The 13,545-nt window shown below is 30.6% G+C and overlaps 1 protein-coding gene across 5 annotated transcripts; it reads right to left on the minus strand.

Annotated features, from left to right (window-relative positions):
• Positions 1-6,459: 6,459 nt before the first annotated feature.
• Positions 6,460-12,129, minus strand: LOC106768815 (trehalase). 5 transcript variants are annotated; one of them, XM_014654158.2, is made up of 13 exons: positions 11,907-12,129; positions 11,096-11,618; positions 10,879-10,998; positions 9,618-9,733; positions 9,406-9,506; positions 9,219-9,328; positions 8,907-8,979; positions 8,659-8,820; positions 8,497-8,584; positions 7,716-7,815; positions 7,421-7,634; positions 7,190-7,292; positions 6,460-6,697 (listed from the first exon to the last, which is right to left on the minus strand). In XM_014654158.2, the coding sequence occupies exons 2-12, from the start codon at positions 11,581-11,583 to the stop codon at positions 7,209-7,211; spliced, it is 1,656 nt and encodes a 551-aa protein (XP_014509644.1). In that variant the 5' UTR covers positions 11,584-11,618; positions 11,907-12,129; the 3' UTR covers positions 6,460-6,697; positions 7,190-7,208. The 5 variants fall into 5 exon arrangements, with proteins under 5 accessions (XP_014509644.1, XP_014509643.1, XP_022639996.1 ...); XM_014654157.2 differs by lacking the exon at positions 11,907-12,129 and adding an exon at positions 11,785-11,888; XM_022784275.1 differs by lacking the exon at positions 11,907-12,129 and adding an exon at positions 11,788-11,862.
• Positions 12,130-13,545: the final 1,416 nt, after the last annotated feature.

The raw sequence follows: 13,545 nt of genomic DNA on the forward strand, positions 1-13,545 counted from the left end.
TTTAATTAATTAATTGTGTGATGAGGAAGTGTTTGGGATGAACTTTTGGGTGAATTAATGTGTGTGCCAGGGAAAGACACCGATGAGATATAGTGCTTTTTATTTCTTGGCACCACTCGTCACCATGGCTAATCTGGTTATCATTATACCCATCTTTTAAGAACCAAAGTCATACCCGTACACTCTTTATTATTCAATAAATTATATATTTTATATAAAACTTAAAAAGTGATCATGTATGCAAAGATAAAGCGAAAAATAAGTTATAAAAAGAGTTTTATAAAAACTATAGTTAGACTTTTAATTATACCAAATCTTAACTGGTGTCTTTATACTACAGATTATGAAACTAAAAGAACTTTTTCTTATTAAGATAGAAGAAATGCCCTGTTTTATGAAATTTTTATGTATATTTTAATACTTTCGTTTATTATGTACTATTCGTTAATCAAAATTTTCATCATACCACATGTATATATTAGAGACCTTTTTCTCTCTTAAGTTGCATCTCGATTGAGGTTTATTTTCTTAATATTGGTATTTTTGAAGGTGTGATAATGCAGAAAGTTGTAATAGGATTAGGAAAGAGGAGTGTATTAGTGAATTTAATGGTTTGGTTTATAGATAGACTGGTGTTTATGGTTGGTGTTTTGGCTACTAAATAGGGTTGATAGTGTTTGGGTTTGGAAAAGTACTTTTCTTCATACAATTTGGTCAAGAAAACAAAGCGAATTAAGGTTGAGACGATTGAGCAATCACATCCTTTGAATATCTAGTTTTAAACCTCTGATAAAACATCTAACAAAGCTTTAGTGGTGATACCCTGCACACGATTAGTCAAAGCAGTGAATTGAACATGATATTCATGAACATAAGTTGTTTATGTTAATTTAAACAGACAGGACCTGAAACACTCATAAGGAGAAGGACTAAAATCCAATTCTAACGCTTGAGTAAATGCACTCTGGGAATGAAATGAATCATGACGAGTCATAATTTGATACCAAGAAACCACATCTCCAAATGTATGGTAACAATAGTTAAGTGATGATCATTATGGATATTGTAATATGAAAAAAATTGTTTTGCCTTGAAGATCCATCAAAACGCAAAAAATCCAACTTGACATTATGCACTTGAAACAGTTGGAAAGGGTTTGCGGCTTTATGTTGCAGGAAAGTATCAATTGCAGACTCCATGGTCTCAAATTTGGTGGTATGTTCTCGATCCCGTGTCTTAATTACTTTTAGGATTCGCCTGACATTAGCAATGAGTTTTCTGAGACGAGTATTTTCTGCCATAACGATGAAAGCACCATTATGCTCACAAAAACAAGAAAATACTAGGAGTCATTCCCACATGTGCACAAAGCGATGATGTAAGGAAAAACAACCGATTCAACCGAAAAAAATCTAGAGAGAAAGCAAAACATAATTCCAATTCCCTCTTCTCTCTCATTTACCAACAGAATATATAGACTAAGCCATAGACTAATAAAAGTCATCCGACCTAGAGTTAATTCTTTTGTTTCTTGTGTTCCTCCTTACTTCCTAGTTAATACAATTTGTTGCGAAGTATTCTTGGTAAGTTGTATTTTTCCTTAAACCTTTTATCTTTATTACACTTATTACCATGAAGACTTATCATAACTATAAAAGGATTTCTCATCATAAATAATTCACTAAAAATTACATGATATTATTTATCTATCAATTTTGTACATATTTTAAAATATTTATTATTTTATTTTGAATAACAAATGATAGTTAATGTTGTTAGAGTATTTAATTTTTTTATAATTTTTTTCTCATTACGACATTTTTTTCTACTGACGGTGAGAGTTAAGATATTGCATAGTCAATCTTTTCCTAAATTCATATTTTATATACTTTAAAATAATACAATTTGATAAATAGTATAAGGAAAAAATAATATAAAAAATTATTGTGAATGTGATTAAATATAATGTTTCAACATTTTTTTATTAATCTTGCATATTTATTTATTTACTCTAATATTCATATTCTTTCTATAAAAAAATCTATGTTCTTAAAGCTCACCCTTATCTAGGGGCATCTTTCTCTCTCACATCGTGAATGATGATATGTGTGTGAAGAGAGAGATGGGATCCCATTGACTTTTTCATAATTAACGTCCACAATGCATGTTAAATCAATGCACTCACCTTTTTACACCATCATTCATTGCTTCTCTTTCACACAGGAATCCATTTTTTCTTCAATCAATGCAATTTTTTACATCATACAAAAACTCATATAATCTTAAAGTTTATCAAATGACAGTAAAAAATAGAATCCTCACACTATGTAAGTCAATTTGGTTCGTTATGGGTTTGAGTTGAATTGAGTTTGAAAAAATTGTATTTATTTTTATGCGGGTCAGATTTTAATCTGGTTCATTTAAATCCTGTTCATGCGGATTGAACTTATGGTGGGCCGAGTTGACCCACCAACTCACCTACCTAAATTTATTTTATTAAAATTTAATTTTAATTTTATAAAAAAAATATTTATTATTTTTTATTGCTTGAAAAAATTATTTAGGTTCTCTATTTTAAAAAATAATTAAACATCCATTTGGAAATAAAACTTGGGAGTAAAATTTGTTTAGGTTTAAACTATAGAAATTTTGTAATTCTTTTATTTTAAAAAAATGTAATTAAGTGGGCTAGTAAACCAACCCGTTTATCCACCAACCCATAGTGGGTCGAGTCGGGTTCGAGTTTTTCTGACTCGCTAATAAACAAGTCGGGTTGAGTTAGCTCACTAAGTGACCAACCTGTGGTGAACCGGGCTGGGTTAAGCCGGATTACCCGTTTTGACAACTCTTTAAAAAAGTAAATATTTTCTTTATTTTAGTCCATTACAATACTAGTTATATAAGATATTTTTAATTTTTCTTTTCCAAATCTCAGTGATTTTAATTTTTTGAAGTTACTTTTTCTATAATGCTTTAAGACATGCCTAAAAAGATAAACTAATATTCATATTAAAAGAGATAGAGATAATAAAGTGTGGTAGTTAAGATGACAATTAATTGAATTGAGTACGGATATATTTTTCCCTTACTTGAGTGGTAATAATTTTTTTTTATCTATTTTTTTATTTGTTTTTTTGGGTTAAATAAGTTTTTAGTTCCTATACTTTGGTGTGATTTTGGTTTTAGTCCCTCTTTCAAACTATAGTACAATTTAGTCCTTCAATTTTAGAAAACTCTGGTTTTAGTCCTTTTTACCAATTTTTTTTTAACTTTATTTGTTGTTTCAAACACATTACATTATAGCATTTAGATTGTTTACACTGTTTGACACATTTTTGGCTTTAATGTTAATTGAGAAACGCGTTTGAAACAACAAACAAAGTTAAAAAAATTTGGTAAAAAGGACTAAAATCAGAGTTTTCTAAAATTGAAGGACTAAATTGTACTATAGTTTGAAAGAGGGACTAAAACCAAAATCGTCCCAAAGTACAGAGACTAAAAACATATTTAACCCTTGCTTTTTTATAATAATAAATATTTGTGAGTATGAATAGTGTGATTTTTATCTTCAATATATTTATAAATAAATATTAAAATATTTATTATTCGTTATTTCTTATTTACAAATAATAAATATTTGTGAGTATGAATTATCATTATATTTCGTGAATTTGTGTATTTTTATCATCTAATAATATTTGATGATAAAATTCACTACATATTTTATACTTGAAATCAGTTTTTACTCTTATTTATAAAATATATAAAAGCAAGGATGTATTTAGAGAAGAAGAAAGAACAAACTAGCAAAGGAAGTGAGTAATGGGTGTTGTCGGTTGATTAATAAAATAAAATATAGTAAATGCAAGGAATCTAAGTAAGTACGTCAAATAATTTATATTACAACCCTGCTTCCTTTTTTTTCCTAAGGATTATTTTATAGAAACTAAAAGTATAATATTTTTTTATTAGAATAAAATAATTAGACAACTTTTTATTGTACTCATTTTTTTCTTTTTCCTCTAATACATAATATGTATATAAATTATTTAATGTAAGGTGTGAAAGTAGATTAACATCTCTCTATTTTTTGTGGTTTCATTCCATTATATTATAATCTAAAGGATTTTTATGAGAAAATTATTCAAATATACAGACTTTATAATATATATTCTCATAATTTCAAGTTAAAAGAATAATTTTTTATTTACGTCATATAAGGTTTTATTTTATTTTTTTTATGTTACGCCAGTATAAAACACTTGGGAAGTTTTATAACATTTAAATCTCAATCTTATGACTTATATATATATATATACATACAATGATATATATATATATATATATATATATATATATATATATATATATATATATATATATATATATGATTTCTCAAATAAAGATGTTCAAGGTGGTCAGCAATTAAAAAATATATAAATTTTGCAGTTGTAATGTATTAGAATGTGAAAATTTTGATAATATATTTCAAAATGTTTTTAAGGGATATTAATCTTATTAATATAAATCTTAGTAAGGTTGAAAAAAACTCACACTTACAAAAAAATCACAAAAGAATAACTCAATTTAAAGATAAAAAAAATGTAATCATTATAGTGACAAGTTAAATACAATTTTACAAATTAAAAATTATTGATATTTTAAATTGTTTTTACAATAAAAAAATTATAATTAATTTTAATTTGATCTCTAAATTTTAGTTATTTATTATTAATAATTATAAATTATTCTAAAATCTAATTTATAAATAAATTAAATTTGAGATGAAGTCTAGTTATTTTTAAAAGAAGCAATCTTTTGTAAATAGATTATGCACCATATTAGTTTGAAATGAGACATAAACGTACGTACTAATCTATAGTGAGTGTCCACTTTAGCAAAATTTTTGTTGTAAAAGTTTCATCTTTTAATTACTATAATTAGAAAAGTTATTGCATAAAAATTAATTTAAATGGTGATCACTATGTTTTAACACCAAAATTATTAGTTTATGGAGTCAATGTATGTGTGAGAGAGAGAGTATGTGTTTAATTCACGAGTAATTGCAAACTTTTCTTCCACTTCTATCCATGAATTTTTTACTAGTATTACCTAACTTGGGAGTTGTGGATCTAATATTTTGAAATGATTGATAGAATAGAAAGAAAAAAAAAAGTAATAGAAAATAGAGTTAAAAATCTATTTAATATATCGAGTTCATATGTAACACGAAACATAGTAGACTCACTTAAAATATGAATTGTTTTGCAGACTGATTTGACTATGGATATAAATTTGAGCAACACGAAAGCATGCATTTAACGTTAGGCTATCATCATTGTGTGCAATGAACACATAAAACCGGCTGATACAATGTGTGATCATAAAATAATTGTGATCTAAAAGGACCCATTACCATATAGAATGTGATATGATCTGGGCTACGCATGTAATATATATCAAGAATTAATTATCATAAAAAAGATGAAATTATTTTTAGAGGTAATGGGTAAAAAAATGGTGTGACAAAAGTACATGTTTATGATAGTTAAAAAACGATTAAAATTTAAAACCTCGGTTAGAAGTTGTTTAGTTGTGGCTAAAAGTGGCTTTCTCTTGGATTTGTCTCCTCATATAAACACAAGCCATGCTATCAAACCCTAGATTTGATGTGCATTATTTAATATGCCACAATCATGAATCACATTATGCACTACTCTTTGGGTGATTAGTGATTCGTAGCCATCTTGGTTTGACCAATCAATTGTGGGACTCGAGTCCGGAGAAGCAAAATCCATTAACTAAATCACATATTAAATTGTAGTATTTGGAGCAATTACTTTCCACTCACTCATTCATTCTAGGGTGGCTAAATGTATAATAATAAAAGACCCCATAAACAACACATTAATTTGGCTTGTTTTAATTATTGAGTGGAGTCATTTGAATGCAAGAATTCTTCAATGATTGCCACTCTTTCATGGGTTTTGAGTCGAATCTTGGAGGACCCCCATCCTTGGTTTTAGGAATAAGTTTATGAAATTTCTTAATCAAACCATAAAATGATTTAGTGATGCTAATCATCCATCCACCGAGTTTGTTTAATCTATAATCTATTCCTTGATTGATTACCGAATAATAGCTGACATTTGTTGATTGGTGAGTTAAGGTTGGGCAAATCTCCACAAACATATGCCAAAAAAGTAAAAGGAAAGGGAGAATGGTTGGTGACACATGCCAGAAACGCAAATGACATTAAAATTAACCACTTTTATGTAACAAAAATGACCTTATTGAAGATTTCATTTCTTGGATGTGGTACACGTTGTATCTTCGATTGAAAAAATCAAATCAAATTAGTGCAAAAGTGGGGTCACACTATACATTAACCAATTAAGTTGGTTCCTGCAGATTCAAAGTGTATTTCGTAGCACCCACAGAGAAATAAAAAACCAGAACTATACAAAATATTTTCAATAAAATATAAATTACCACCTCAATCCTGACAACTACTACTAAAAATATTAAATAACACTACATCACACACACCATATTTGTGTTTTGTAAATATAGTATCACCAGAGCGTTTTTATCGTCAAAGATTAATGAATTTGCAAATAGATGGAAGAAGAGACTCTCGAACCTTTTCAAGTTTGATTCCTTCGTTGCTTTTAAATTCAGTGTTGTGACTTCGGATCTGTTAAGTAAAATGCCAAGCCCATGAGTTCTGAGAATAGGCCCATGTTTGTGCAACCCTTTCTTACCTTCCCACACCATATATATTTATTTTACAAAAATACCTTCGATAAAAGAAACAATGGCAGGAAATAATTCTGGAATATTCTATTGGAAAATAATTTTACTAATATTGTCCCATCGTTATATTATTCAAATAAAAGAAACAAGGGCAGGAAAGGAACTAAAATTAATGATGGGTTGCAGGAAACAAAAGCCTAGCCTTATTGCTGTAACACGATATCAAGCCCAATACAATCTTGTAATTATAGTTGTTTATAATTTTGGTTAACTACTTTTATATTAAAAAATTGAACCAAACTGACAAAATTTAAAGCTAATATATAGTTTTATATTAAAAAAATTATTCACGAATTTATTCACCCAGTTTTCATCACCCGCTCATGCAAATATCTCGTACAAGTAAATTATTGCAGCATAATTTTTTGCCCACCTTTCAATTTCTGAGCACGTCAGCATTCTATGTTCCGATCTTCAGGCCATCCAAACTCCTCCAAGAATGCCAACACAACACCATTTGACCAGCCGAAACCAGTCTGCATTGCAAAACAACCCAGTCAGATACTGAAAAAGTCACTAGTCAAATTTCTTCCAGTCAACCAAGTCAGATTATATTTTCTACAACGTTTCCCTAGACCAAAAACATAATTGTAAATAGTAATACCTGGGGCACGTATTCGCCTCCACCTCCAAATTCTCCACAATGCTCCACGTCAAGCTTTTCATGCATTAAGCCCGTTTTCTTGTAAACGATATAATTGGTTGTGACCCATCTGATGGCAATTTCTTCAGCCAATGACCTTGCTTCTTGCGACCCAGATTTTAGAAGGCCTTCCACTAGCATGTGTTGAAGCGGCGCCCAGCCATTTGGAAAGTCCCTATTGCAAGCATGTAAGGATCATTGATAAGTGAAACATTTTACCTGTCTTACCCACTCTCACCCTGCTTATATTACTTACCACTGTTGTCCTGAATCAGTCAAAGAAGTTGCAACTCCAGCGGCACGGACAAGGTCGGAAGTTTTGAGACTTTCAACGACACTAGCCACAAGTGAAGTGTCTTGATAAACATAAAAACATATTTAGTAATCAACTTAAAATGCAGGAAAATGTTTTTTCTTCTATGTTTCACATAGGTAAACTCATCATAGTGATAATATCACCCAAGTTCAAAACAATTTAGCCATTGCCTGGTGGTGCTAAAGTTTGATATTCAGCAAAAACAGTTTTGAAAGTGGAAATTTGTTGTGCATACAATAGTATCCCATCCCATCCTTATTTAAATTAACATATGACACCAATGAAAATAAACTGTCATACTGATTAACAGACTTTTAGCAATATTTAGTAAAATCACATGTTTAGCAATCTAGCAACCTAGCCACATGTTTAGAGATCAACTATTCAATGTAAGCACTTAGAAATCTACCTTACTTTAAGATTTGGCATTTGGCACCAGTAAGGCCACTTATTAACCTATAATTGGAGAGCATAACTGATGAAATAGAAGTCTATAACGGTGTAATTGTTTACACTTCCGAAAATGATCTTAAGTTCCTAGTTCTTCGTGAATAAATGTGTTCAAGGTAACCTCGTGTGAATGAAGTTCAAGCTTGATGATTTACAAGAAGGATTGAACCCAATACTTAACTGATACCACAATGATTGCGAGAACTGCTTACGTGCTTAAATTTTCTCATTACTCGTTCGTAAATTTGATATGTTAAAACATCAAACATACCTGAATAAAACGGTTTCATCCACAAAGGAACAAAATTGGAAGCAAATACATTTTTATTCTGGCGCCCGTTTTTCCAAACATGAACCTCCTAAAAGTATCAAATGGACAGTCAGAAGAACCCTCGTCTACTGGTAGATTAATACATGTGGTTCCAGGAAATACCTCACATGTATTTTCGAGCCAGTAGTCAAGCCATTGTTTCATGTTTGCATTCCAGAAAACAGAGTCCATTGCCTTCTTTCTAAGATCAGCATTTTCCAGGAACCGTTCAGCAGTGCCATTATCTCCAACAACTTTTGCAAAGAAGGCAATATTAAGTTCCATCTGAACCAATGGGCATCACAGAATTGATAAGGTTGCAGAGAGACACTGATTTCAGGTCTTCTTTTAGATATTAGTATAAGACTTACCCCGAGTACAAATGCATTTAAATCAACAGGTATTACGGAAGTTGTAGCCAATGTTGTGAAATTAGGCGGGTTTCTGCATTAATAGGAACAAGATTGTACTGAACTGTAAGTATTCCTGACTCTTAAACAAGGAAACATGTTAGACCCAAGTCGATGTGTGTTTTTCTGAACAAGCTAAACATTTGGTTGAAAGTGTGTTGCTTAGGCTTGCTCCCAGTGAACATTGTGAGTTACTTTATGAGCATATGAATATCTAGACATTTATTCAGATGATTTTTATATATTTTTTTTCCCTTGTATGTAAAATCTTACCTCATCCATCTAGTGCTGAAATCCCATCCTGATTCAGCAGCTGAAGCCAGGTCACGGTAAAACTGCTGTTTTTCTGAAACACTAGAGAAGTTGGAAGCAAATACCTGGTCCTATGGCGTGAATTAGCCAAAATTATAGTTTAAGTCCCATCTCAATAATACCACAGTTATTAACAAACCAAACACACCTTAATGGATGATTCTGGCCTGGGTTTGTCCCACATTGCATTATAGCGATTTAAGGTGTGAGTGCAACCTTGAGCATCCAAAATGGTCACCTTATGTATATCTACAAGATGAAGCAAAAGGTAAACCTACCAAAAACTAGAAGGTACACTACAAATATTACCCAACCGCAGACAATGGTGATCGAGGCAAAAACTTGTAGCGTAATTAATACCTGAATTCCAAAATTCATACTCTTTGAGTAGTGCAGGTAGAGATCTTTTAAGCAATTCCACGTCACCGGTCGTACGGTATATCTCATAAATCATAGCGCTCAAAAGGGGAGGCTGGCTAATATATCATAGTAAAGTTTATAGTCACTTTTTCAGTTTGAGGGTAAGAATTATACAATGACTTCCTTTTATTTCAAAAGGAGCGGTCCAGCTATAAGCAAGAGTAGCATTTTCCTCCATCTACAGATTTGAATGAGAATGGCATGATATCAAGGTAAAAAAGACTCGAGTAAAATCATGCCTCAGTATCCGTTCGAAACCAACTCGTTAAGTTGTTTTTAAATTATAAAACTAGAAAAAAAAAATTATCTTTTAGGTGACAATGGCATCTAATTCAATGAAAGGATCAAAATTATTAACGTTGTAAGAGAATGTGTGTAGATAAATCATAAGCATACAACAAAACTTGAAAAATAAAGGTCCAAACTGAGACATGAGTAGTAATACACGTCTTCTAAATCCTCCTAATGCGTGGTTGAAAAATATAAAGGCATACAATATATTATAAATGTGAAAAATGTGTTATACTTTATTCATTAAGTAAGTAGGAAATTAGTAAAATACTAAACAGATGATTCTATTTCATACGCCGGGACATTAATTTCACATTGACAACACTTCTCGCCTTTTTAAACACGGTAAATTGCTAAGTGATGATAGAAGTTTGCAATCGACACACAAGCCAATAACTAGAGTTAAATTTATCAGTAAGTTATAGAGATTTTTATGTACAATTGTCCATAAATACGTGATGAGAAGACAAACATAGAAAGTTTGTTATATTGAAAAGTAAAGTATTTATATTGGAAACACAAAAGTCATTAAGTACTATTTTTAAGGGTGAAACTTACATTTCAATACAATGAAATGAAGGAACTATAAATAGAAAAAGATATAGACACCTCTACATCTTTGTCATCTAAAGAAATTTAATAAGGCATACTTAACGTCTTCATTCATGCTACAAATCCATGTACAGTCTATAAATCTAAGCTATAACTACCATACAACAAATTATTATTGCACGATCTAAAACCGCCACATCTCCATAAATACCAAATATTTATGACGCGTTAACATTCCCAGCTTAGAAGAAACAATTAATAAAATTCAGTTAATATAATAATAATAATAATAATAATAATAATAATAATAATAATAATAATAATAATAATAATAAAATTTAAGTAATGTAGAGAGTACCTCCTGTTAGTGTAGTATGCTCTAGCACCATTAAGAACAAATCCATATTGTTCTATCAAGGAAATGAGGTTGGTCACAATAGCAGTAGCAGTGTCGTGCATTTTACTCGCGATCAGGCCCCTAAAGCCCAAAAACAAAACCCAGTGAGCAAGGCCGGACCCAGGCCCAGTAGTAATAACTAAGTGCAGGAACAAACAAAAAATAAAAACAAACGGACCTAATAACCCAGTAAGAATCCCAGTAATAAACCTCGCGAAAACGCGAACCGGGAATGACAACGGAACCGGGGAGAGGGAGCAGCGTATGCAAGTCCGGGTGCGCATGCACCGCATCGGATACTTTCCGGGTCAAGTTTTTCCAAAGCCAATGGACCTGCAAGGCCCAGGCCCGCACCTGAGGGTGTTTGACCTTGGGCAAGAAACCCTCCGGTTCGCGAACGAAATCGTGTGGGGTCAGGTGCACCAGATCGTCCCCTGCACCTCCGAAGTAGGCTTCTAGAAAGCGCTTTAAATCTTCAGCCGCCACGGTGCCGTTGGCGTTACGCGGAAGCTTCTGGAACGCGTCCTGGGTAACGGATAGTGCGAACCTAAGAGGCACGTCGACGTAGGTCTTGGGATCGAAATCGGTACCGCCGAAGGCTTCGAAGGCGGTTTTTTGGAGGCGTTGGAGGAAGGAGAGGAGAGAGGTGGAGGGCGTGACGGCCATGGCACAGTGCGATGATGATAACGATGACGATGTTGCTGTTACAGTGAGAAGTGTTAGTGAGACATGAATTAGCCATGTGCGGATGTGTGGTTTGCGAGCATGAAATGAAAATTTTTCAGGCATTTTTCTTTGACTTTGGAAGAAAATTTGGCAATGAATTGATGAAACAGAAAAAGAAAGAAAGAATTAACGAATGATTACGACGAGAAGAAAACAAATCTGGAAGCCGGCGATTGACGCTAGGTGTTACGATGAGGGTGAGTTTGTATAATAAACATTTTTAATATTGAAAATAACACACAAGAGTGCACTAAAAAACTCACTCTCAGAACACACTCTTCGACGGCAATACAGTTACTCACGCTTCGACGGCAATACAGTAACGGCAATACAGTTACTAAAAAACTCATTTGATTTTATATATAACTAGACGATTTATTAGTTAATTGTCTAGACTTATCATTTATAATTAACTATTCAAATTATAATTAATCAAAGGATTATATTTTACATTATCTAAGATTGATTGAAGTAAAAATGATGATAACTAAATTTTTTTACGAAGACATATTTTTATATTCTTTTGATTTTTTGTATTTTTTTTAAATTAGTAATATCACATAAATGTAAAAAAATTAAGAATATTAATTTTTTTTAAAATGTGTGGTACTCATTAAAATCATGTGGGCCCATTTAAAATTTATTCTACGGAGTTCGACCTTTGCTTAGGATGCTCTTTTCTTGCCATTGGTTAACTTTTGGTATTCATGTTCCGCCATTCCTTCAATTATAAAATAGTTTTTTCTCTAACAGCTTAAACATATTTATAAGGAAGCTGATATTTTAACTACTTTTCTTAACAATTTTTTAATATCATCATTTTATTGATTTATTTAAATTTATATTTAAAAAATATTTAAAACGAATCAATTATAAGTTATCACATATATATTATCAAAAAATTATTAACAAAATATTGTTAAAAGAATTTTTTTCTATTTATAACTAGTGAAAAAGAAAGAATAGACACGAAAGAAGAATAATAAATCTCATTCTTTAAATTGAAATTGAAATTGTCTAATGCTTTCAATGAGAGATTGTTGTAGATTAAAACATTTTAAAAGAATTCTTCTTATCAAGTAAAGGAAACATTTTTCTTAAGACTTCGATGAGTACTTAAAAATTTCATTCACATTATGAGTAGAAAACAAATTGGCATAGTAGGAAAGAATGATGAATTCCGTTTGAATCATTGAAGGAAGAATACAAAGAAGAGTAAAACATTAATGGAGTGTGAAATGAGCACATGTAACTATTTTTCTTCCTTTCATATCCTTTAATTCTTTCTCAACTAATTGTTAAGTTTGATCATTAAAAGTGTAGTATTAGCTTGATTAGTAAGTGTCTACACTATAATTAATAAAATTCGTTATTTAGTATACTCATTTTGTTTAGAAATTAGAAACATAGCTGTAACTATTTACCCACCATATGGTTAAGGCTCTCGCTTTCTTTTCAAATAAAAGATAAAACAATCCTTCTATTCGTAATCTTTTGCAAAAAATTAAGAGAAAAAAAAAGCAGATTATTTTAGCATGCAATTGGAATAAATTCCTTACTTTGATGCTCTAAAACAATTATGTTGAAAAACTCATCTCTTCTCGGGCTTTACATTTTCTCAACTAATGTGAAAAAAATTCTTGTACATTATTAGTTAATTGATTAAATATATTTTAAATTTTTTAATTTAAGTAAAAATTGAAATTAACTTTTAAAACTTTTTTGAACAATTTATTAATCTATTTTTAGAACTACATAAATTTAGGTTTTTTTAATCAAATATTTCAAAAGTGTTTTTTAATTAATATTGAAAAAAAATATGTCAAATATTATTATAAAATAAGTTTCAAACATTAAATAAATCTCACAAAATTTAATTAAAACGATTGAATTCATACGTTT

This window comes from Vigna radiata, chromosome 7 (assembly GCF_000741045.1).
Source record: "Vigna radiata var. radiata cultivar VC1973A chromosome 7, Vradiata_ver6, whole genome shotgun sequence".
In the NCBI taxonomy this organism is placed as follows: domain Eukaryota; kingdom Viridiplantae; phylum Streptophyta; class Magnoliopsida; order Fabales; family Fabaceae; genus Vigna; species Vigna radiata.

Coding starts and splice junctions, on each gene's coding strand:
- LOC106768815 (XM_014654155.2), bottom strand. CDS start 11,706: ATGCCTGAAAAATTTTCATTTCATGCTCGCAAACCACACATCCGCACA. Junction 9,734..10,878: donor GCATACTACACTAACAGGAG/GTACTCTCTACA, acceptor ATGATATATTAG/CCAGCCTCCCCTTTTGAGCG. Junction 8,585..8,658: donor GGCTCGAAAATACATGTGAG/GTATTTCCTGGA, acceptor TGATACTTTTAG/GAGGTTCATGTTTGGAAAAA.